Source organism: Leptinotarsa decemlineata, unplaced genomic scaffold (assembly GCF_025532065.1).
Source record: "Leptinotarsa decemlineata unplaced genomic scaffold, Ldec_3_MD MMD2_tig00000010_RagTag_RagTag, whole genome shotgun sequence".
In the NCBI taxonomy this organism is placed as follows: domain Eukaryota; kingdom Metazoa; phylum Arthropoda; class Insecta; order Coleoptera; family Chrysomelidae; genus Leptinotarsa; species Leptinotarsa decemlineata.
Window position 1 is genome coordinate 13,259,242 of NW_027412538.1, and position 27,004 is coordinate 13,286,245.

General features: G+C 36.7%; 2 protein-coding genes across 2 annotated transcripts in view; one reads left to right on the forward strand and one right to left on the reverse strand.

Moving 5' to 3' along the window:
* Positions 1-212: 212 nt before the first annotated feature.
* Positions 213-2,250, forward strand: ECSIT (evolutionarily conserved signaling intermediate in Toll pathway, mitochondrial). The gene is made up of 3 exons (XM_023160200.2): positions 213-639; positions 705-1,142; positions 1,470-2,250. Exons 1-3 carry the CDS (start codon positions 312-314, stop codon positions 1,856-1,858), a joined length of 1,155 nt encoding a protein of 384 aa, XP_023015968.2. The 5' UTR covers positions 213-311; the 3' UTR covers positions 1,859-2,250.
* A 1,576-nt stretch (positions 2,251-3,826) lies between these two features.
* Positions 3,827-27,004, reverse strand: part of LOC111505404 (frizzled-4) — an 83,310-nt gene continuing 60,132 nt past the window's right edge. The window contains exons 3-4 of the mRNA XM_074171495.1: positions 16,411-16,577; positions 3,827-8,553 (exon numbers count right to left, since the gene is read on the reverse strand). Coding sequence (XP_074027596.1) covers positions 7,964-8,553; positions 16,411-16,577 — 757 coding nt within the window. The 3' untranslated portion in view covers positions 3,827-7,963. The remainder of the gene's footprint in view (positions 8,554-16,410; positions 16,578-27,004) is intronic.

Below are 27,004 nucleotides of genomic sequence, written 5' to 3' on the forward strand. Positions count from 1 at the left end.
TAGAAGACGTTCAGGACAGTGGTTGGACACTGATGACCCACCTAGGTACTTTCCAAAGGCGAAAAAACGAGAGACCATGGTTATTGTATTGTAGTCAGCGGCTGGTGTTTGGTTTTCCGTGTTATGCACCACTTCCTTGCCACAATGGTCCACTGATCGATAAGGCAGCAAGCCAGCAAGTGTCAAAAAATGTTGAAGAAGAATGATTACTTATAGGTTATGTGCTATGTGTCAGGTTAGTTTTAAAATAATTCAAAATAATGGATTCTTGATATTTTCTTCAGTATTTAATGTAACATTGAGTCCAAAAAATGCTTTTGGAAAAATTCAGATATGTGTTTGGTAGATACGGATTCCGATCAACACATAAGCATTTCAATCGAGCAATTACTGTTTCGGCATCTAAATATAACAATGAAAAAGATAAAAAAGCTGTAATCCAGTGGGATAGTTTTGAAAATATGCAAGATAAAAATAAAAACACATACCTTGAGATGGTAAAAATTTTCATAAACCGTGACCACATATATCGCAGGGGCCATGTTGAATTTATATATTCTGCTCTAAAAAATATGAAAACCTTTGGAGTAAATAAAGATCTCGAAGTATACAAAGCCCTCATAGATATTTTACCTAAAGGTGAGTGTGTGACTGAAAAATAAAGTAGTATTGATCAGATAGGTCCTGAAAATCGATTTTTTCAGGAAAATTTATCCCAACCAATATACTTCAAGCTGAGTTCATGCATTATCCTAAACAGCAACAGTGTATCATCGACTTATTAGAACAAATGGAAGATAACGGGGTTATGCCTGATTTCGAAATGGAAGATTTGCTATTGAATATCTTCGGAAAGAGAGGTTTCCCGCTTCGAAAATTTTGGAGAATGATGTATTGGATGCCCAAGTTCAAAAATTTATCCCCTTGGCCGGTACCTGACCCTTTGCCCAAAGATACTTTCGACTTAGCAAAATATGCTATTGAACGTATAAGTAGTGTTGATATTACCTCTGTGGTGACTGTTTATCAGAGCACTGACATTCCGGACTCTATAGATGATACCTGGATAGTGAGTGCCCAGAGTAAAAATCAGAAGCGTCTGTTGTCTGAAAATAAAATTGACGAACCTGTTTATGTAGAAGGTATGTTAGTTGGTAGTATATACAGTATTTAAAGAAATATTCTTCTTTCTGTGAAACAAATTATACCTTTCTAGATTTCCTTGGATTAATTCTACATGTTATTGCAATAATTATGATTTGTTCAGTATTTGATGAAAGTTCAACGGAAATTCCCAGATTCGACAAGAATTTTGAACCAGAGATTAAAGTCATAAAAATATGTTCTATAACTACTTTTAACCAATAACCTGATGGGTGACTTGAAGTTAGTTGCAGTATATTGTTCTATAAGAACGTCATCATCGTCATCAACAAATATTTAAAGTGTTATCAATCAAATCATTTCAGGTTCCTTCAAGATTTGGATTAAGGGAAATCCCATCAACTACTTCATATTGAGAGGTAAACCGAGACCGGTAGTAGAAAAAGACGTAGATATTGACGATGTCAGCAAATTGAAAGTATCACTCTACAATTTAAAGCCGCCAGTTGGAAAATATCTGCAAACTACTCCATCAGTTCACGAACAAGAAGATGGTGTGATATATGCTGTGTGTGCTACTGGGACATCCAGTAAAGATTCGTTATTATCTTGGATCAGACATTTAGAAAAAGACAGTAACCCAATATTAGAACAGGTACCTATTGTGTTTACTCTGAAGTCGGGAGTGAAAGAATTAGCAAATGTGCAGGATGATGAAGTGGTTGAAGAAACAGAAAAAATTCAGGAGAAGTGAAATTATTGAATATGGAATAACCGTGGGTTGGATGTTACACTACAGAATAGATGCCTCCGAAGATTTCGAGCTTAGGAGGATGGAAAACTGTGTGGAACACAGAATAACGGTGAGCATATTTGGATTAGGAGCATTGCTGCAGGGTCCTGGCACGTCCAGTATTATTCCTAACATAACTGTGAAGCCTGATATTTTATTGTTTCCAATATACATTTTTTCCTTGCCGTTATTTTCTTTATTAACTAAACCATATTGATGTTTACAATGTTTTATAAATCTTGAAATGCTGTATGTATATTCTCAGCTGTTAGGTTGTTTGAAGAAAATTTTATAATAGGTAAAGTTTCAAGGTATAAAAAAATTGTTTGAGTAATAAAATGTAGTTTATTTTTTCCTATGTTTCATTTTAACTTCTTTTCATTGGTGTCATACTATTCTGATGGACATGTTAAACTGTAGAAAATATAGTGAGACATCAATCAGTTTTGATGTAAGCTATTTCAAGTAACTTTGGAAAATCAAGAGAAGTTTGTATCACTTTTCATAAATAAGATGAAACATTGTATCTTGATTTTGTTCTAGACTTTTCAAATTTCGCGAGCTACATATATTCTATAAGCGGTTTTTTATGTTGGGACACTCGTCCCGAATCCGGAGATTTTAGCCTCAAAGATGAGCCCCGAAATGGTCGCCTTACAGTAATCTAGAAAAAGGCTTCGACCCTGGTGGAGACCGACCCATCACAAACGGTGCGTGGGATAGCGGAAGAATTGAGCTTCAACTGCAATATTAAAAAATCTGTAGTCTTACCTCTTTTGAAAAAAGGAGACCCCCACATTATTGAAATCTTTCGACCTATTTCCATTATACCTATACTTGGGAAAGTTATTGAGGTAATTGTCAAAAGCAGATTAATAACAAACTTGGAAGCTAATTCTCTTTTCTGCCCTGGGCAATTTGGGTATAGAAAGAGTAAGTCTACAATCAATGCTCATTTGAATATCATATCGAGTGTAGTGGTAAATCCTGAGGAGCGCAGACATTCATTCATAACATTGTTCGATCTATCGAAGGCATTTGATTGTGTTTCGCACAATATTCCGCTTGAGAAACTTTCCTATTATGATATTTGCACGATAGATCACAGTGTGTCTCATTACATGGTTTTGAATCGAATGTGAAATCTGTCAAACACGGGGTATTCCAGGGTTCTGTACTGGGGCCAATTTTGTTCATTCTATATATTAATGACCTATATTTCCATATACTTCCCAAAAAAATGTTTTCTGCGTGAAGTTTGCGAGTAATTGGTTTGTTTCAAACAGGCTTCTTCTCAACGAGGGTAAAAAATCAAAATCTTATTATTTTTTTTCTTATTAGTCAATGGGCTATGCTTGAAGACTGGCAGTAAACAAATCTAAAGCAAATGGAACTTCAAACGTTCAAGCCAGTCTCTATATACCTACACAGTAGGTTTAATGGACTGACGACTATCAGAAAACAACTACTCCCCTGGCTAATACCACGAAGGGCGTTGGATTATATCAGACAGGCGTCAGTGCAGGAATCTTCACAGAAAATGTCCTGCATATGCAATACAACTGAAAGAGTCGACCTTCAATTATGGAACGGGCACACTTGCAGACCGGTTTCGGGCTTATTAGCCACTCATCAGTGCAAGATAGTGACCAGTCAATGATATTCCATAATTGAAAATAGGAATTCTTTCAGAGTATTTCATTCCTCTTCCAAAGTTGGAGCGAACAACATAATGTTTTAATTTCAAACTTTCTCCGGGATTCTGATCTAGTCCAATGCGTTATTTCAATCCAAAAACAAGCATTCTCGCAATCACCAGATTTGCAATATGCTACTCGACACGTGTTTGATCAATCAAGTTGGTGACATCAGGAGATGAAGAAAACTTCTTGAGAAGTTGATACGAATTTAAAAATAAAAGAACACAAACATTTTTCATCAAGTTTATTGCTTATTCTCTAAGACACATATCACAATACACTTTTACACAAAATTAAACCTTAAAGTACGTCCTTGTATAAAAAATATGTATAAAATCTTATATTGAAAAAATACTCATTTATATTAGGAAAACTGAATCTTTGAATGGCACCACATTATATACAAAAATTAAAAATCCAAAAAACATGAATATGAAATGTTTTCTCCTTTCTTGGTTGGAATACGAACATAAAATATACAAATCTGAATTGAAAATTGAGGAAATCCATTTGAATGGATCTGGAGCGGAACAAAAAATACTGAAGAAAGAGGCGTTGAAGGAAAATTCACATGCGGCGGGAAACAAGTCTAAAACCCTCTCCTATGAAGTGCCGTGAATATGACGAACACGAAAAGCATTATATTGGTACTCATGAGGCTGACATGAATGATGGAAAATGCAGATGTGATGTATACGAGCGTTTTCAAATTTCAGTATTTGCAGTTATAAAATATTTACAGGGAATAGCAATTTGTGCTAACTGCAGTGGAAAAATAAATATTTGTATAAGACACCATAATCACAGACTATTTACAAGTACAAGATGATAACGAGATAAATGTATGTACAATTTTTAAAATGTAGAAAATTTATGTACAAATTTAAAAACGAAAATATTCAGAATGTTTTCATTTTCAGTTTGTTTGACAATCAAACATTGATTCACTCATTTTTTGCTTCATTAATTCATAGTTATACTTTAGTACTTACACTGATTACATTTTTCTTACACTATAAGGATGTAAATGAATGATAATGAAATAAAACCTAGAAGGAACTCATAATGGATTTAGTTGTTTTCAGAAATATTCATGCTTTTTTTTGATAACATGTACAAGGCGAGTCAATAGTTCCCGCGAGTTTTTTTGTTAGAAAACAATAAATCCTCAATCATTTTCAAAAAACTCTACAAAAATCCGTGAACATACTTCCAAACATTTATTTTGTTCACATTATTTGGAAATTCCAAGATAATAGTCTATATCTGGTTCTATTTTGTGAATTCACAGTTCAGATAATATATTTTTAATAAATATGAAAGCTTGTTTGCGGTGGAAGCTGCAGGAAGATGAACACCAATTCCCCATTTGGTGGTAAAATGGGCCACTGTCAAGAATGGACTTTCTATCAATCTCATAAAAGAGATAGGTACTGTTCTCAATATACGAGGTCTCCTCAAAAAATTAGTCGAATTTTCAAATTTCGCGGGCTACTTACATTCCATTAACTACTTTTTTATGTTGGTAAACTCGTCTCGAACATATGTCGGTAAATTTTCGTTATCTGGACACCAGGCGATTTTGAAAAAATTTTTGACTGTACTTACGTATTTTGATGCATAGATTACGAATCCGAAAGAAAAACGCGGCGCTCTTCCTTATTTAAAAAGTTACGGCCCTTCAAAGTTCAGAAAAGGGCAACTTTTCAGCCTTCTTTTTCACTAAATAAACTATTTAAAAACACAAGCATTTATTCACTAGGTCACCTTTACACCTTATTCCTCCTTCTTTAACACTTTTCACTTCAATAATCAACATTTTTCTTATAAAAAACTTAATTTAAAAACGAATGCTTCTCCTGGTGACATTATTCTATTTTTAGGTTAGTTACTAGTGACATTTCAGAAAAAAGCGGTTGGTATTTGCCGTCGCCTACTATTTCAAATTCGTAATACACCACCACCAATTTACGATCTAAAGAATGAAGGTAAAAAACATTTGAATTACTTCAGGAATATGGACTGCATCAGTCGTACCAACCATATCATTAACCTTAAAAACGTAAAATACAGTGATATGTAACCAAAAAGCAGCTCCGTACATTTTTTAACATTTTTATAAGAAAAATGTTGATTATTGAAGTGAAAAGTGTTAAAGAAGGACGAATAAGATGTAAAGGTGACCTAGTGAATAAATGCATGTGTTTTTAAATAGTTTATTTAGTGAAAAAGAAGGCTGAAAAGTTGCCCTTTTCTGAACTTTGAAGGGCCGTAACTTTTTAAATAAGGGAGAGCGCCGCTTTTTTCTTTCGGATTCGTAATCTACGCATCAAAATACGTAAGTACAGTCAAAAATTTTTTCAAAATCGCTGGGTGTCCGCATAACGAAAATTTCCCAATTGATGAATTTGCAGCAAATGTTGTGAGAGAAATGAAATTAAGCCCTCTAAAGCACTGGAAATATTGACAGTGGCATACGATAGGTTGCCTTTTATGTTTCGGCATTTGGCAACCCTAGTGTTGCAATCTGGCAACTGACAGCTCTATCGTGAAGTTGGACATTTTTGAGGTTATACGTACTACGAACATTTTGACATACGCGCCCTATTTGTGTTGTTTACAGTAACTTAAAATATTTATCTGGGCCCAAAAATGGAATTAAATCGTGAACATTTTCGTGCGATTATTTTTTACAACTTTCGACGTGGATTAACTCAGCAACAGTGCATGGACGAACTGAATTCAATTTTTGGCGATGAAGCTCCATCAAGAACCAGTGTTTATCGATGGTATGGTGAATTCAATCGTGGTCGTAGTTGATTGTAGTGAAGGTCGTCAAAAATCAGTTGTTGTTCCGAAAACCATTGATGCTGTGCGCGAACTGATATTGCAAGATCGTCATGTGACCTATGGTGAGATTGAGACAACTTTAGGCATTAGTGGGACCAGCATACATTCAAAATTCCATAAACATTTGACTGTCAAAAAAATTTGTTTGCGTTGGATCCCACACAATTTGTCAATCGCTCAAAAAAAGGCTCGTGTCGATTGGTCGAAGGAAATGCTCAAAAAATACAATCGCGGTACTTCGAAACAAGTCTATGACATCGTGATAGGTGATGAATCGTGGATTTACGCATATGAGCCCGAAAGTAAACAGCAGTCGACTATGGGTGTTTCTATACGAGACAAATCCAACGAAAGTTTTTGGCGCACGAACCAATTCCAAGCAAATGGTCGCCTGTTTTTTCGGAAAAACTGGACATGTCGCAACTGTACCACTAGAACAACGCAGAACAGTCAATTCTAAGTGGTACACCAACCATTTGTTTGCCAGTTGTCTTCTAAGAAATCAGGAAAACAAACCGCCGAAGACGGATCACTCTTCACCACGACAATGCGAGCTCTCACACATCGGCTCAAACAACTGCATTTTTGAGCACCCAAAACATCGATTTGATGAGTCATCCGCCGTACAGTCCTGACTTGGCACCGAATGACTTCTTTTCATTCCCGTTTACAAATGATACAAGCTTTGTATGGAAGGTCGAGAAGAAGATGTGAATTACGACGCTCTCTCTAGAAGCCCCAGCATTTCAACAACCGATGGAAGTGTTGAGAAAGTGAAAAATTTGTTTGGAGAATCGTTAAATCACTATGAGAGAAGTTACTGAGGATGTCAGCATAAAATTTGGGCATGTAGCGTGTGGCAGCGAATTTAATTCCTGATTATCTTCGGGAGTTTATGTCATACGGTCAAAAAGGAGTATTATCTTGAAATTAAGCGCCGCTTACAAGAATATTTTTGAGAAAAATGAAAATTCATTTTATTTTTTGAACAGACTCATATATGACTTGAAAAACTCGAACGTGAATGGCTGACTAACTGAAACAAGATATATTGTTTGCATTAAAAAGTATACAATGGATTATAGTAGAGATGTGGATTGTAATGGGCCATTAAATAATATATTCGAGTAATGTGATGTTGAGATGGTGGTGATAACCCGAATGGGGAACCAATAAACCAAAATCAGGCTATGGGCTATCGTGGCTGTTCAACTTTGTCACTAAAATTATTTTCAACAGCAAATTCAAGCCACTACGTTAAATTTTATTTGGATGGGATTTGTAACTAGTGGAAAAAATGATTCAGGAATTATATTATTGCTTTGTACAAGCTATGCAATCAATTGTGACTCTATTCTTTGACTTCTCAGACAAGAAGTCTTCTAGATAAATTTTCCATCAGAATCCGTCAGTCTAACTCTGACCCCCTGCATATATATCTGCGTCTGTAGACTTCGGTGTTATTTTTTACAAAAATAAATGAAACCTATCACAAACTCATCCATAATTGAGTTACTTAAATGACTGTTTCACTGCCCGACCTCATGTGATGCAATCGAGGTTGTTTTCTATGGGGATGCGACCTCGACGAGTGCTTGGAGGTGGTACTCAAGCTGGTAGATATTGTCTGCGCCGGCATGTATCTCATTACTTGCGGCATGGTTTGTACTTTCAGAGGGGCCTGCTTCCTGGGTCCCAATCTTCTCAGAACCGCTCGCCATGCGGTCACGCTCTTCATCGACCAAATCCAGAAGACGCTGCTCACGCCGATGAACAAGACCATGAAGTATTTGAGCAAGAAAGCCCACAATGCCGGTTTTCTTTCACCTGCAAGCCACTGGTCCTTGTTGTTGTATTCGTAGTATATGCTTGACATTACGCAAAACGTAGGAATGGCGTACAGAGTGCAAATGGCCCCTAGAAAATCGCTTTCCTTCCGCGGAGCCGCGTTGGTTAAAGGAGCAGCCGCTAGAGATCGGGGTTTCTTCATGACGTAACCACAGCCCAAGAAGAGGAGAATGGTGCCGCTAGCGAAGTAGAAGAAGTACGGTACTAGCACTAGGGTCAGTAGGGTGGTCGAATTCTTGTTTCCGATGTAGCAGGTTCCTGAAACAAAAAAGAGGATCTTCAAATCTGACACATATGAGGTTACTTTGACTATTGCACTTAAATGTGCTCAATGAACCTTAGTTTTTTCAGTTAGACTCGGGCCATCAGGGCCATGCACCGTTTGGACTGTATAGGGACTTCCGAACTTTGACAATTGATAACGGCCAGCTTGTTGTAGCTACATCTGTTAATTCAGTTGTCATTTATTCAGTCTGTTTTACCAAATTACCATGGACGGATATAGCATTCAACAACACGTGGAAATAATAAAATTGATTCATAAAATTTGTTCGGGAAACGTACCGCGCGCTCCGCCCATTTTATAGTCGACACTATCTTTCTACCGAGAGGACTACTTATGGTGGATAAATTTGAGTCCACTGGTTCAATAAACGATCGACCAACACCCATACGTCGACGAAACGTAAGACCTATCGAAAAAATCGTTGCTGTCTGTGAGAGTGTGGAGAAGAATTCGAGTCAGTCAATTTCACGACGTTCACAAGAGCTCGGCCTTTCGCAGACCATAATGGGGAATGTTCCTCCTGACGAGAATCAAGTAGTTTTCATAAAAGAGCTCTGAAACACCGCATTTTAAACTTATCACTTCAACCTTTTTCTTTAAAAAATTAGTTAAATACTCAAAAAAGAGGAATGAAATAATGCATTCAACATTTAAAGGGATTCCTTTCTATTTCACCATTTGGCAACATCGGTTATAGCTAATAAAGGACAATGAATCTGTTACCTGTATGAGACAAACAAAGATGGCATATTTCAGAGGCGTGCTGTTCTGTTTACTTATGTTCCGAGTTCCGAGACATTCTATGACATATGACATTTTGTGCACCTAACCTATCTTACTATATATACATAAATAACAAAACAACTGTTGTTTATGTGGCTTGTGGAGGTGGTATTGAACTATAATTTATATTTTGCCTTAATTGTTGATTTATAACGATAATTTTCCTTTTTTAAAGTAGAATATCTAGATACGTATAAATTATTTCCACTTGTTTTCAAAAACATTTTTTTTGTTTGCCTGCAGAATCAGCATCACGACATCTCACCCAATTTTAATTAATAGCAGAATGGCAGGCCATTTACTTTATCAGATTGAACGTGTCTGGCATCGGTGCGTGTAAAAATCCTCGACACGGACATTTGAATAGCGTCCCACCGCTAAACATTTCGCCATCTAGATGCACACGAAAATTTATCGTGAGTCGTTTTTTAAGTATCGTGAACGCTGCTGCAACAAGTGGTGAATAATGTGGCGCGGTCCAGACAAAGCAAGCTGGATGCGAGTAAAAGCAGGCAGCTGTTTTGCATACAGTTCGAGTTTCGAGTCTCGCTTGTTTGCCTTCCAAGTGACATCGAGTAGGCCGCGATGGCAGTTAATGGGAAACCAGAGACTTTCGAGGCGTCTGGGTAGTGTTCAACATGTCTCACATGAAACGCCATACGAGAGAGAGAGGGAAGTATGATACGACCTGTCAGGAGGCTTTTAAATACCGAAAGGTAATTCAATATGTGTCGCAGGATTAAAACTGATAGTAATTTCATGCAATCTGTCTCGTGTTCTATAAACAGACATTCATCGACGAGGTTGACGGGAAATGTAGGTGTTTGCAGTTTCACATTTACTTATTTCTTCGTAATGCTACTATGGAGGGTAGATATTGTTATATTCTTGGTACTAATCAGATAACAATGCATTTAAATAAACTACTTTAATGTTGTAAATTGTAAAACAAGATCCATCATCTTAATAACACTATTAGTCTGGCTTCAACCTCGGTCTCTCCGTTGTTCGTCAACCTAGGTATGTTCGTTGTCATAGTTCTCATAACACAGATAAAGAGATTCGTCTCATATGGAAGGAAGCTTGAAAAACTGTCCAACTTTCAGCATTAAATAATAGTTCGAAAACCCTCCAGAATGGCGTTAGCATAGACAAAGGGATTGATATGAATTAAGTTCGTCAATATAACCTAAAATTAATGCTGTGGTAAAACGTGGAGACATCTATTGAATTTTGCTATCAGCTTCAAATAATACCTTTTGTAATTTTGTAGTGCTTACTGTTATAATACATTGTAATAAATTGTAAGCAATATATTCTTCATTAATTATTAACATGAAGTTTAACATCTACTTTAAAACTGATATTTATGAAATTTACTTTCATTATTTTGAATTTAAAGAACTTTTGTTCTCTACTTTTTCTACTGTCATTGGCGCTTTTCATTTATGTATTACTTCTTAAATGTTACATTGATCAAGAGTTAAGAAACGACAAGCAAGCAATTTATTATGAAACTTCGGTTTTCATTCAGCGCCTTTTTTTAGAATTACTGTAGCAGCACCCTTATTAAGCACAATTTAACGGACACTTTTTCACACACAGAGACGGTTCTTCTTATCTTTACCCTCCATAAATACTACCAACTATCTGAAGGACATTGGATTTCTCAAGATGGCGGAATCTTCAATTCACCAGTTCATTTTTTTGGGTTTGTTCTAGAAATATAGACTGTTTTAAAAGTTTTGTCAGTTTTAATGCCATATGAATTTGTAGCTCAGGCGCTTCGCTGATCAGGACCAGACAAAAACGACCTTCTTCAATCCCATCGAATCCTGGGCAGCCAATTTTTATGTTGATGAATTAACCGACTTGTGTTACGTTGGCAGAAGTGCACTTATTCAAATGGCGCTTATTTAGATTAAATTGAAGGCTGAGATATTACAGTTTCAAGTAAACTCACATTAATTTTGCTATTGTTATGTAATTTATCAATAACCATCCCTGATTATAAAGATTGACGCCACTGCTTATTTGGATCATAACGTTTCGCAACTGCAAACAAGATTGGCTGGCCATCCCGTTTTGCAATTAAAGTTAATTAAATCTCAACAAACATTTACATATTTTAAATAAGCTGGTCATGTCCAAAGCGATTATGGCCTAACAAGCGTTCCTTATACACATCCTCGTAATTTCTTCGAAGTTATTTTCTTTATCAGATACACCCATTGCGTGTACTCGTTAATTAACAATTGCCTTTTCAGCAGGGTCGTTGGACCAGTCGAGCTGATGTCTGGTTGGCATAACTGGATGGGCTATAATTACTTAAATGCGCACCATTATTGATTCATATTGATAGAGGTGTGTAAAGGGCATTTCACTGCGAACTTATCGTTGAACGAATGACCCCATTTAAAATTCTACGGTGTGATGAAATGAAGTACGTATCTCCATATCTGTATCTGTAGAGTAGGGAGGGTGAGTGTAGGCACACAGCACTTAGGCCACATGTAACCCATTGTACATCCTCCCGAGGAGTTGTCCTCCTAGGTCATGGTCCATCCTGTCCTTTCCAGGAAGGTGGACAGGTCACTGGAAGACATCTTTGTATCGGCAGGTGTAGGCCAAGACTCGCCGAACACACACTCTCTTATTGACTATAACTCTGGACACTCGCATAGGACTGCTTGACAGTCTCATCTTCCTGTTCACAGATCCTGCATAGAGGTGTGTCCATTAGCCCCATATTTTGGTGGTGTTTCTTTAGTTGACAGTGGCCAGTCAGAAATCCCACTGTTAAGCGTAGATTTTTCCTGGTCATCGCCAGATATTTCTTCGGCGCCAGCTTCTCAGGGTCGCCCAGGGTGATCCTGGCGAAATTGCATCCTTTGAGTCCATCCCATTTCTTTAGGGATTGAACATGGGTGTAACATTTGGCTTGTTCCGCAACTGTCGAAGTCATGAGGCTGGGTCCTACGTATCACCGTAATTGAAATGTATTTCAAAAAATACTCGGCCCTATTTCAACGTCCTGTTCTACTGGAGGTTCAAAAGTGGAAAATGATTAACCTAAAACACTGCTTGTACGACATTCTTGATGACAGTAGGTGACTAGTAGTATCATCAAATTGTTTTAGCGTGCAAACACGGTTGCATCAGTATATACTATCAAGTTGAGAATGGTCTAACAATCCGAAACACACAAAAGTTTTTTTATTAGTCCTATATTTTTCGAAGTGTTTGGAAGGGCCTGCATACCACTTTATTGTATCCATTTCACAAGCAACGGATGCAGGTTTTCCTAGACAATTGGATTTCTGTCATTGGTTCCTTCAAATAATCGTACAAAATCCGAATTTCACTTGTGAAAATTTATCCACAGATGAAACAATTTTTTTACGGGATGCCATCATAAACTTTCATAACAATAATTCTTGAGTCTATAAGAATCCCCATGCCACTGTAGAAAGTGGATTTCAGCAGGAATCTTGGTAGACGTTTGGGCGGGAATTTTGGAAGTTCATCTCACTGGGCCGCATTTTCTTCCTCCTCGACTCAATGGTGTTTTGAATAGACAATCTCTAGAAAACACAATGCCAGAATTATTTGATTACGTACCTACCTTTACTAGTAGTGAGACGGAATATGCGGTTTATGCACGATGGGACACCTGCTTATTTCACCTGCTAGTGAATATTTAACTGATACTTTTGCTCATCAGTAGATATGTCGTGGGGGACATCAACCATGGTCACCTACATCTGCAGACTTGAATTCTCTGGATTAGTTCTTCATGAGATATCTTAAACCGCATGTTTATGTAAAATCACATATTTACTTCCTCGATGTCTACTTCCAGTAGACATCGTTTGGATATAAATTGGAAGTCCATCGTATATATGCAATATTCAGAATGGATGCCCGTTAAAAATTTAATTATTAATTGGGATTATGATGAGTAACGACCAACCACACAGTTGTTTCACTTTGTCCACCACTTATTTGGTAATTACTCTTCCACTCAAAGTACCGGTCAATCTCAGCAATTCGTTCAGCGCAGATACATTGGCGTCAGTTTGATAAAGTACCGAATGAAAATGTGTTGGCAGCATAATTACGAGCCAAGCCAAATAAAATTAAAATCATCAAGCAGGCAAATTACGAGAAAAACGATGTGCAACTCTAAACACGCGTCAGATCGGAGCGTTTGAGATTCCATGCGATTTTCACCTGTTTAATGGCTTCATCTCTTCAACAAGACAGACTCCTCAGCATCTAGACAGTGTTGCCAAGCCAATAAAGCGGTTTTGCGAGAGATTGATGTTACAAATCCGCAAATTCCAGAGATACAGTGAATAACTCTTGACGGGGATGACTGATTCCGGAATATGATTGAAGATTAGTGTGAACAATTCACATGGTCGGTATTGGGGGAAAACACAATTGCGTCAATTTGAGTAAAATGCGCTTGTAGTCAAAGTATAGTGATGAAATGGCATTTGTGTATAATTTTTCTAGAGTCTTGAATTGTTTCTGAATTATGAGCAGTTTTCTTGTGAAATTGGAATACTTCTTCTTTTCGATTCAATGGCCTCAGCAACTAAGGCTATCCGGCCAAAACTGGAATACAAAATATGACATCTTAACAGAAAACATTCATGGTACGTTTCAATAACAAATCATAAAGAGAGATAACCTAAGACCGTAAGTCCTACAGAAAGTTATGTAATATTCAAGTGAGCGCTTTCCAAAAACCCTCAAATTTAGTAAGAATTTCAAACAGCGTTATGTCGTCACTTCATAACATGATACAGATTCTAAGAATTGTTTCAATATTGTTGTAATTTTTTTATCATTTATCCATAAATAACTATGATTGTTGTCATGTTTTTCTGAACGTTCTAAAGATAACCAGGACAGGCGTTAGAGTTTGATAGAAATTATTCAAATTCAAGACCGAAAACAAATTTGAATGTTTGGATTATTTGAAGAACACATCAATAATTTCACAGAGATATTCAAACATTCTTTATAAATCATGACTTGCCTAATTGGATACGCGAACATCTGCAACCTTGATAGTCTGGAACATCGAAGAAAAGTTGGTTTGATTCCACCAAGAGCAAACTTCAAGGAAATGAAACGTCTTTTAACTTGTTTCACTGTTCTGAAGATGACATTTTCCCACAAATTAACGTTTTCACCTGCTGTTACACGACCATAAAAGAGAAGAAGAGGTTTTGGTCGTTTTGGAGTATCTATTTGGACCATTAGTTTTACCAAAAATTTCAAACTGAATAGTAATGAGCTAGAGGGACTCCGAGGAGAATCTAATTTACTGGAAAGAAGTAATAGGGTGTAAAATGCACAGAAAACTCGCCAAACCATGAAACGCAACAAATGCGCGACGATTTCGCGTATTATGCTAGTTGTTGGCAACCCTGCATCAACCGTTCCGCTGTCAACCGGTTCGTAAAAACGAGTTCCCGTGTGATTTAGTTTTTGTTCGTTTGCTCTGTTCCCTACTGTCACCGAGATGACTATGTGTGCTGTACACTTTTATTGATGTCTCATGGTAATGTTTAGCTAGAGATGGACGTTCGTAAAAGGAAAACATAAATAATAGTGCTTGCCGGGACTGTATAAGGAAAGTTTTTTTTCATAGGTACGTTACGGTCGTTGAAGTGGAGACTGAAGTTTATTGACGAGTCTTATGAATTATCCTAAAATGTGATTCACTAACTCTTTGTGAAGAAATATAAATACGTGACTTATTATCATTATTAATAAACTATACATAAACTATACTGGTATTAATAAGTTTTGTTTACGTGAATATTTCATATCTGATAAATCTCAAATCAATATATAAAGTTAATTCAAAAGTTTTGTACGTACATCATGAGTGATTTTTTTGCTGGTATCTTTTTGGCAACATTGTTTTTGACAGATCACGCATGAATCGTGTCTTGTGGCATTGTCAAACTTGTTCAGTTTGGTCTTTAATTTAACCATGAATCGACTTACGAATGAAAAAGGCTTACAAATTATTGAATTTTATTATCAAAATTCATGCTCGGTGAAGAAAGTGCATCATGCACGTCTTCAAAATAATGGGCAGTTTCGTCGGCCTACTGAGGGAGCTATTCGGAAGCTTGTGACTAAATTTCGAACCCAGTTTACATTATTGGACATTAAACCACCAATACGCATACGTGGAGTGAGGACCGAAGAAAATATTGCGGCTGTATCCGCCAGTGTTCGTGATGACCGTGAAATGTCGATTTGCCGCCGTTCTCGCAGCAATTGGGCCTCTGTTACTCCGCTACGTGGAAAATTTTGCGAAAGGATTTGGGTGTGAAACCTTATGGTTATAACTGGTGCAAGAATTGAAGCCACACGACCTCCCACAACGTCTAAAATTTGGTGAATGGGCGCTGGCAAAGTTGGAGAAAGATCCACATTTTTATCGAAAAGTTGTGTTCAGCGACGAGGTTCATTTCTGGTTGAATGGATACGATAACAAGCAAAATTGCCGCATCTGGAGTTAAGACCAGCCACAAGCATTGTAAGAACTACCGATGCATCCCGAAAAAGTCACTGTTAGGTGTGGATTATGGGTCGGTGGCATCATCGGGCCGTGCTTCTTCAAAGACGACAATGGCCGACACGTTACTGTGAATGGTGAGCGCTACCGTGTGATGATTAACGACTTTTTGTTGCCCCAAATGGAAGAATTGGACATGCCCGACATGTGGTTTCAACAAGACGGTGCCACACGACACGCGAAACAATGGCCCAATTAAGAACAATTTATCTCACGTTTGAGGCTGAGGCCTGTCAATTGGCCGCCTAGATCGTGTGATTTGGATTATTTCTTGTGGGGTCATGTTAAGGCTCACGTCTTCAGAGATACACCAGAAACGACTGACGTTCTGGACTGGAAGCCAATATTGAAGCATTGAAGCATTATTGAGTGTCCAGACACCCAGCTTAGAGTAAATCCTTTACTACTGTAAAACACCAATGAAATGAGTAATTACCTGTCAGTTCATCTGAGTCTACGTCTCTCCTAACAAGAGCAGCAACAGTTTGAGCCGCCGGAAGAGCCCACGCGCACACGTGAAGGGCTGAACTCAAACTCCTCATTTTTTCCGGTGACCAGGAAAGTCCCACTCTCGCAACCCACCAAGCACAAAGACACACCCACCTGCAAAAAATATTCAAGTGATACATTATGACGTAAATATTTTGAAAAATAGACACAAATTCAATAGAAAAACTTTAAATTTGTAGTTAAAAATAGATAGAAAACCAAAACCTTTCTATTTCAAAGAAAATAACCTCTCCTGAAAACAACTGCTAGTTTTCGAAGGAGATTGTCAAAAAAAGTAACCTAAAAAATTATTTCCGAGAGATTTTTATTCGAAATATATCCCGAGTTCGAATGTCTTTCTTTTACCAAATACTTTTTCACAAGAATTCATCTAGTTGAAGGTGGATTGAGTTTTCTACTTCACATTGTTGACTTGATTTGAGGAGTTATTAACACAGCCTACCCAGAACTCGGGGATAATGGTCATTGTCGATGCCGAAGACACCAAATACAAAAACTTTTTATGTTTCCAAAATTATTATTAATGAAGGCAACAATGTCGAGGAAGTAGACATTAATTCTGTTTACTTACGACAGCGACATAAGTTGATTTATCATCTTCTAAACACTGCTTTCTGACAGTCCAAGTCCCTTCATATGATGAGTAATCTGTTAGCAGGCATACCAGACAACGTAAGTCATCCCTGGTATAGTCTACTCGTAACAATTGTTTTAAGACATTCTTCCAAGGATGTATACAGCCTCGAAATGGATCAAGTCTGAACCTCTCCTTGTAGTCCAGGTATTCATTTCTTATCTTGGAAAAGTTTAAAGGATGCCAATGCAAAGTGGATCTGCAACCTTCTCAACTCTCAGGCCAACATTATCAAGACTCTATACCAGAGACAAATTGCTAAGTCTTCCTACTGAGGAAGTTGAATACCAATTGGACATTACATGCAAGGAGGAACAGCTGCTTTCTTATACCTCTCCGGCCATTATGACTAAAAGTCTATACCAGAGACAATTTGCAAAGTCTACTTCTTGGAGGAAGTTCAGTAACACCTGAACATTGCTTGGTGGGGGCCAACTGCAGCACGAGATGCCTAGCTAACCGATATTATTTTTTTGCGTCTGCATACACCTGTACTTGAAACTGAAGGTGTTTTTGATCCATCTGTGAACCAACAGCTATCTGCTCTTAGTATGTCCTCCTGTCGTAGGATCCAGCACTCTCTACTCGGAATTATGCCGGGACGAAGCTGGTCTCCTGCCTCTCTCACACAATAAGCCTCCTCTCACTTCCTATACAGTTTTCGGATACTATTATTGTTTATCCATCGAGCGTAGATATAGTTCGCAATGCCACCGAATCTGTGAATTATCCCACAGAAGGTTGGATCCGTAATTTGAAGCCACCACGGCTGTGCAACGGCACGCATTAGTCATTAAAAAATTAATGAACAGCGTTTCGAGGTGAAGTTATAACGATACCTCGAATCCCTATTATACCTACATATGTACCAATTCATTTTGAACGTGTGGAATTCCTAATTAGATTGGCATTTGCAATGCTATTAATAATGCCCCAGGCCAATCAATGTCCGTTTGTTAAGGGACATTATATTATTTGTAAGTGTTGGTGTTCTGATAGAAATAATTTATGGCTAAACAACGTTTGCCGGGTTAGCTACTATTATATATTTTATGATCTTACTTCCACTTACTTACGTGAAATGAATAACCTATTTTTCAAATGAAACACCAATTCAACGTTTATACTGTAGTTGAAACGATCGAGCATATTTATAAATACAATATTTACTGTGTCAGCGTAACTCCAAGACCACTTTGTTCATTATTTGCTTATCTGCCATCATTAATTTCGCTTCCTTATCAAACACTCGTAGCACAAAGGCGCCGAAACGGATGGGTACCTGAACTTTCATTGAGCAAATATAGATCGGAATCTAATTTGAAGAGGTTCATAGTAATTGCTTTATCAGCCATTTTCAGAGAAACGAATTATGCGACATTCCTAACTGGAAATTGGTTCCTGTTGATCTGATTTTTGTTTCCAAACTTTGAAGCCTTCGGGCCATAATGACTTTTTCAGTTTGTTCCAAGAGCCAATTTCTGCCCTTAACTATATTTCTAAACTAGGATAGTCGCAAAGTGCGTGACCTAAGCAAACTTACGCTTTTTTTGCATTTCAATTATTATTGTATATTGTGACACTTAACGACATCTAGTGGCGAGTAGTGGTACTATGTACTATCTTTTTCAGCTACCCGCTAGGTGGCATTAGGCGAAATTAAATATTTGGAATTACCGCGGTGGTTCGAGAAAGTTCTGGTTCTAGCTAGTGTATTCCGATCACCTCGAGATGGCAGTAATAATTGCATCTAAAAAGGCTAGTGGCGCAACTGCGAGTTAGTCTGCGTAGGAAAGGCGAAGGAAGCGAAACTGTCTATTATGAAATAAAGTAACACCCGTCAATAAAAGTATTTTGATTTGACTTATTGTTTTTATGTGTGATTTGTTAGTATGGAAAAGATGCGAAAAATCGACAGTGTATGCAGAACGTTCCAAGAAAAATGGAACTTTCAGTATTTTGTTATTGAGTCCAGTAATAAGGCGCTATGTTTAATTTGTAATGAAACCATAGCTGTTCTCAAAGACTATAACATTAAACGACACTATGAATCGAAACATCTTCAAAGTTACTCCAAGTACACAGGAAGTTTGCGGAAGGAAAAATTTGAAGCTTTGAAACGCGGACTCAAATCGCAGCAATCTTTGTTTACCAAAGCGAATACTGAACAAGAGTCTGCAACTCGCGCCAGCTTTCGTGTGGCTCTTGAAATCGGAAAACGTGGCAAACCATTCACCGATGGAGAAATGATAAAAGAATGCTTGATTGCAGTAGCCGAAGAAATATGCCCCGAAAAGGAAAATTTATTTAAAAGTGTCAGTTTGTCAGCAAACACCGTGGCTCGGAGGGTGCAAAATATCACAGAAAATATATCATCTCAACTGTCTGACAAAAATGGACATCATGAGTGGTTTTCTCTAGCATTGGATGAGTCAACGGATGTGTCAGATACTGCTCAGGTGTAGATTTTTATTCGCGGAGTAGATAAAAGCTATGAAGTGTATGAAGAACTTCTTGATATTGATAGTATTCACGGCACGACAACTGGGGCAGATATTTTTAAGGGAGTTGAAAATGCCATTGATAAAAAGAACCTTCGATGGAGAAACAATGCCGCGAGTTTATTCAACAGATTGGAGAAAATGATTTACCATATCATACTGCCGTACGCTGGCTTAGTTGCGGTAAAGTCCGTAAGCGCTTTTTTGAACTTCGAGCAGAGATCGAAATTTTTTTAAATGAGAAGCAACGCCCTTTTGCCGATTTAGAAAATAGTGAATGGATGTGGAAGTTAGCCTTCTATGTCGATTTGACAAATCATATGAACGAACTGAATTTGAAATTGCAAGGAGAAAATCAGCTTCTCCCTGATTTATACACCAATATCAAATCCTTCAGGCAGAAAATAATACTATTTCAATCGCAATTACGTACACATTTTGAAACATGTGAAATATTCAGCCACACTACTGTTTTTGGTACTACTTACTTGTGTGAGAAAACGTTTTCCAAGATGAAGTACACAAAGAATATTTACAGATCTCAATTAACCGATGAGCATCTTAAATCTCTTTTGATAATTGGTACAAGTAAAATTGATCCACAACTACAAAGTATTGTCGGTGGAAAATCACAATTACATAAATCTCATTAGTGTTTTTGTTTTACTGTGATTCATTTCAATTATTTGTTAGTTATTAATATGCTTAAACTTAGATACTTGAGTTAAGTTTTCTTTGTCATCATTTCTGTCGTTAAGTTTTACCTTGCAAGTAAATAAAACCGAGTAATTATCATTCTGTTTTCTTCTTCAACTTATCACAGCAATAGTAACAACAATTAGGTAATCATTGGCTGTCGCGGGCCAGATGGATGACAGTGAATCATTGGCTGTCGCGGGCCGGATTGATGACATTGGCGGGCCGGATTTGGCCCGCGGGTCGTAGTTTGGAGACCCCTGATCTGATCAGTTGTCTTTGAAAATTTGAAGGGTAGGTTGCAGAACCTGTTGCAGGTGAGAAAGAATAATGTTTCAATGGCAGACAACTGAAAGTTTGAGGCATTTATTGTACCATTCTTCAAGTTCTCAGAGAGTTGTATCTATTCTGAGAATTGGCAGTTTTTACGAGGATACAGACTTTAAACATCTGTTCAATGTAAACTAAATCCTTCCTAGGGGCAATCGAAGTCAAAGAGAAGGATCAACTGATCAGTTTCGACGTGGAAAGCCTCTACATCAACGTTCCTGTCGAAGAAGCACTTTAAATCATACAAAGGAAGCTATCCGAAGATTTGGACCTGAAAATAGAACAAACTTACCGATACAAGTAATCATTGAATTACTAGGGTGATTGGAATTACTAGGTACTACTATTTTCAACTTATATTTTACTAATTTACATTATAATGACTTCACTACCTACTTAATGACTGATAATTCCTCAACCCAGGAACAAACTCAATCAATTGAACAAAACTATCTGAGTTCACTTTACACTAAACATCACATATAATCGTGCTTGAATTCATGTCTCACTGCTAGAAGTTGGTTACCAAATGTGGAAATGGTCTTCACTCAAACAACTACTTCTATTCTCTTTCATTCTTCAGGAAAACGTGCTCCCCGTTTGGCCAATATACAAAGAAGGCCTGCACAGTGTCGCAAATCAATGAAAACGATGGCAAAATTGCAATTAGACCTCAGGAGAATGCCCGATGGGAAGTAATTTGGCGCCAATGAAGAGGTAATTGTCGAAACTGAGGCCCATTTTGAGGTCAAAGACAAATTGCACTATAAAAATGGTATCGAAAAATTGTAGGAAGCTACTACTGTTGTGTTAGCGAAATACGTATGAAAATTAAAATGTTTATGAAAAGTGTGTTATTGTTATCATAGTTAAAACCAAAGTACACAGAAAAATATTCATTTTCGAACTGTTACAAAACATTTTGTTTGATACTTGTGAGATCAGCATTAGCCTTCTAGATCCTACAAAAGTCCAGAAATAACGAAATGGTATTATTAAACTGAAAGTAAATTCACATCCTTTCCGATTGCAGTTCCAACAAATTCCAAATTCACTGCCATCTAGATCTGCGCGGAGAGAAAAATGCAAAATAATTCTTGGAATATTAGAAAACAAAGCGCATTTAAATTGACTGGAGATTTACGATACAGTTAGCTGCCGGCCACAATATTTAAAGTGGCCATCGGAAAACAAGAACAAAACAATAACGAAATAAACGATCTTGTCGAGTTAATAAGATGCTCTATTGTTCGAACTGGGTATGCTCTCTTACCGGTTACGGCGATATTCAACTGCACGAGTAACTCACAAGATGATCTAATACCCTGCGCCATAATTGGCAAAAGGGTAAATTATTGGCCTTTGTGCTGGCACAAAAATATAAAAGAGGAGTTTTAGTAGCACGGTGTAACGGCCAAGTGCGATTTAATAGCTTCTTTTGTTGGTGAAACGGATATATTTTATCGCCTGGAATCGGTATTGTAAAAGATATACAAGGCTCGTAACTGGTACTGGGGGATTTTTCTCTTTGTTCGAAGTTTCTTTAACTAGGTTTTCCAGTTTTCTCCATCACGTTTCTTCAATCCTAATTACCTCTAGTGGAAATTAGACGAAAGTGTTTTAATTCATTTCATTAAAGTGATCATGAATGGGGAATGTTCCTCAATTTGGGTTATTACAGCAAATGCAAGTTTGAACAAAATAAAGTTGAGTTCAATTCATGAGTTTTTCAAATTCACTTCGAAAAGTATTCAAATTGATGTTTTAAATGTTGGGTTTCAATTTTTAAAGGGTTTTGTTCCTACTTCACATATTGGCAACAGCGCCTAGAAATAATTGAAATAATTTATACGTACATAGATATTCTACTTTAAAAAAGGAAAATTATCTTTATAAATCAACAATTAAGGCAAAATATGAATTATAGTTCAATACCACCTCCACAACAGTTGTTTTGTTATTTATTTATATAGAGGAAGATAGGTTAGGTGCACAAAATGTCATATGTCACAGAATGTCTCTGAACTCGGAACATAAGTAAACAGAACAGCACGCCTCTAAAATATGCTATCTTTGTTTGTCTCATACAGGTAACAACAGATTCATTGTCCTTTATTAGCCATAACCGGTGTTGCCAAATGGTGAAATAGAAACGAATCCCTTTAAATGTTGAATGCATTATTTCATTCCTCTTTTTTAAGTATTTAAATTATTTTTTTAAAGAAATAGGTTGAAATGATAAGTTTAAAATGCGTTGTTTTAGAGCTCTCTTATGAAAACTACTCGATTTTCGTCAGGAAGAAAATTCTCCATTGCCACAAAATAAACAAGTCATCAATTACACATATTAAACTTGAATAATCTTATTCTCTATGAATTTTTTCTGTTTGCTGATGATCTGAACATGTTCAAAATCATTCATGACTCATATGATACTGAATTATTATAGTAACTTTATACGCTGGTGTGATATAAACTTATTGCAATCTACTATATAAAAATGGATGTTTATTGGTTGGTTGGTTGGTTAATAAGTGATAAATTTCTACATCGCTCAACCGATCGTGATGAAACTTGACATGTATAAGTAATTTTTCATAAAGAAGGTTTTTAGACTATCAATTTTTCTGTAACTCGCCACTAGATGGCGTTGTAGAACAATTTTATGAAAGCACTGTTCTATAACGCTGCGCACGCCTAAGTTCGTTGATTCTGATTCTGTCAAAACATTGAAACAGCAGCGATACAGCAACATAGTACTATTTGAATATAAACATAAATTTACTTTTCGCCGGAACAAAAACCCATGAATAGGCTAAATGAAATCAAGCAATCGGAACTGGAAACAACAAAAAGAGACAAGGAAATCAGTTTAGACCAAAAAAATGTTAGGTTTCATTCTTAGATCTGCAGATGAATTATCTCTCTCTCTCTACCTTAAAAATCATATATTGTTCAATTGTTAGACCAATAATCCAATTTTTTTTTCCACAATTTGGTGCCCTTCCTATAATATGCTTGAAAGTATTCAAAACAAGTTTTGTAGGATGTCATTTTTAAATATGGGATGGATATAATTTTATTATCAAATAAAGTCTTACTGACGTATTTAAATTCTATTTATTTGACAACTGTCATCAACATCTTCTTTCTACTAACAAACTTGATTTAACTAAAAATATTATCAGACATCACATAAAATAAATAAAAAATCTATATACAGAGGGAATAATAAAAACATACATTTTGAATCCAACATTCTCCCCCATTTTGAAATTGAAATAAAAAACAAAAGAGAAATTTCAAAATCACATTATAAATTTCACTCGAAACCATAACGATGCGGAGCTCTGACTTTTCGCCCCCTTCTTGTGACTATCTCTTCAGTTTTCTTTTTGATGCCTTGCTCTTCTGTTATGTAATCCTCATCAGTTTCACCTTTGACTGCATTCATTTTCTTTTCAATTTGAAGAAAATTGTTACTGTCCTCTTCCGTCGTCACTTCTAAAGGATGTAAACGCTGAAACGGTCGAATAAGTTCCCCACTGTTCACTTTTATTTTCGCTACCCTGGGTACGTCATCTTTTCCAGGATAAATTTCCAATACTTTTCCTATAGGCCAGTTTATTCGCTTTACATTGTCGCTGCTGACAAGAACAACATCTCCAATTTTTAAACTACCTATTTTTCTTTTACCAGTATGTACGAGTTCCGCTAGATATTCCTTTCTGAATCGGCTTCGGAGTCCATCTCTTATCTTTTGCAGGTATCTATGTCGTTTCACTAAATGATGTCTGTCTATGATATCGAAATCTGGAGTTTCACTGGTAGATATATCCGAAATAAACATAGAAGGGCTGAGCGGTTTTAAATTATCTTCTTCCGAAATATAAGTTAAAGGCCTTGCATTAATTATGGCTTCACAATCGCATAAAGTCGTCATCAATTCTTCATAAGTTGAAGTTGCTTTCCCTAAGTTTCTACGAAGTGATTCCTTAATTACTCTGACCATGCGTTCCCACCAACCGCCCCACCAAGCAACTGTTGGAGGATTCTGATGCCATTTGATTTTTCTAACTGTAGAGTAGTCCATAACTTCATTCCAGTCTATCTTCTTCAAGTAGTTTTTTGCTCCAATAAAATTTGTTCCGTTGTCAGAATATATAACTGAAACTCTTCCTCTTCTCACTATAAATCGCCTCAGTGATGATAAAAATGCGTCTGTTGATAGAGATTTCACCAGTTCCAGATGCACTGCTCGATATACTGCACAGGTAAACAGTACGATCCAGGACTTGTCTCCCCCTTTCAAGTACAATGGTCCAGCTAAATCTACTCCCGTTATCTCAAAAGCGGACACATTGTTTATCCTATCTTTCGGTAGTGGAGCAAAAGGCGTATTTATGCACTTACTTCTGAATCGTTTGCACTGAACACATTTTTCTATCACTTCTTTAACAAATTTTCTTCCTTTCAGTATCCAAAATCTTTCACGAAGTATTCCAAGAAGTGTTTGAGTCCCTGCGTGAAGATGTATTTTATGTTGTTCCTCGATCAATTTTCTAACAATATCATGTTTATATGGTAAAACAACAGGATACTTGAAATCATTACTATCATCACCTAGTATAAGTTTAGTTTGTACACGTATAATATTGTTTTTGTCTATCATCAAATGAAGATTTCCAATCGACTTTTTATCCAAACCAAAACTTTCTCTCTGTATAAGTTTTAAAATACGAAGTTCTGCCATTTCCTTTTCATCGAAAGTTAATTCACCGGTTCTTATTTGATTTTTCTTTGAACAGTTATTATAAAATCTCAAAATATAACCCATCATTCTCACAATTTTCGTATATTTGGAGAAGTATCCGAAATGTCTGGAAAAATCTTCATTTTGTGCGAAGTTAACAGAAGTCGTTTTTCTCTGTTCAATATTTATATCCTCCGTTGAACAAATTATTTCTGTATGGGGCCAATTTTCTGGACTCTGTTTTAACCACTGAGGACCTTCCCACCACTTTAATTTAATCAGTATATTCGCAGTGCATCCTCGTGATGCAATATCTGCCGGATTTAGGTCCCCTGGTACATGATACCAATCATCAATACTACTGCACGAATTTATTTCTTTCACGCGATTCCCCACAAATGTATTCCAGGACCCTTTGGTTTTTATCCATGTTAGGGCTACCATGGAATCACTCCAATAAAATGTTTTCAAGTGTTTCATCTCTTCCACTCTCTTAATGGATTGACATAATCTTACTCCAATGACTGTACTTAATAACTCAAGTCTTGGTATTGTGGTGTTTTTTGGTGCTATTCTAGATTTAGCCTGAATGAGTTGTAGAACGACTTCCTTATCTGTTTCTGTTCTTAAAAATACACAAGATGCATATGCCGCTTTGCTGGCATCGCAAAATACATGAATAGAAACATTTTCCTGAATGAAATGATTTAAATTATTAAGCGATCTAGGGATTTTACATACATTAAGGAAATGTAATTGTTTCATCCACTCTTCAAATTTATCGATTATGTCACTAGGTAATTCTTCATCCCAACCAATTTTTAGTGTCCATGTTAACTGTAATAACAGTTTCGGAATCAACGTTACTGGACATGTGAAACCAATGGGATCAAAGATCTTTTGAGCTATTGACAATAAACCTCGTTTCGTTTTAGGTGTAATATTCAAATTAATGAGACTGGATAAATCACAATGTAGAATATCTCTTTTGGAATCCCATGAAATACCTAAAACAGACACGTTTCTTTCATTGGAAAAATCGCCAGCAAAATTATCCGATGAATTATATACCCATTGTGTGAGGTTGAATTTTCCAATCGACATTAACTCTTCTGATTGACTAATAAAAGTGTCCAATTCTTCAATATTATTGACACTGGTGACACAGTTGTCAACGTAAAACGATGTTTTCAATTTATCAGCAGTGTTTTTCAAATGAATTGGTGCCCTATCTAAATGATGACTGATAGTTGCACCTAACAAGAAAGGGCTAGGCCGCAAACCAAAAACCACTCGACAGTGCCTAAAGATTTTCTTTTCGGTTTTTGATTCATCTACCCACCAAAGAAACCTCAAATTGTCCCTTTCATTGGGATTAACACCAATTTGCAAAAATGCTTTTTCTATATCAGATGTAACTCCTATTAGTCCTATTCTGAATTTTATCAACAATGAAGGGATCAATTCTAACAGATTAGGACCTTTTTCTAAACATGTATTTAGTGAATTTCCGTTATTATCCTTTGTTGATGCGTCGAATACTGGCCTAATTTTAGTAGTAATACTATTTTCTTTAATAACGGCACGATGAGGTAAATAGTGACTT

Coding starts and splice junctions, on each gene's coding strand:
- ECSIT (XM_023160200.2), top strand. CDS start 312: ATGCTTTTGGAAAAATTCAGATATGTGTTTGGTAGATACGGATTCCGA. Junction 640..704: donor CATAGATATTTTACCTAAAG/GTGAGTGTGTGA, acceptor CGATTTTTTCAG/GAAAATTTATCCCAACCAAT. Junction 1,143..1,469: donor CGAACCTGTTTATGTAGAAG/GTATGTTAGTTG, acceptor AAATCATTTCAG/GTTCCTTCAAGATTTGGATT.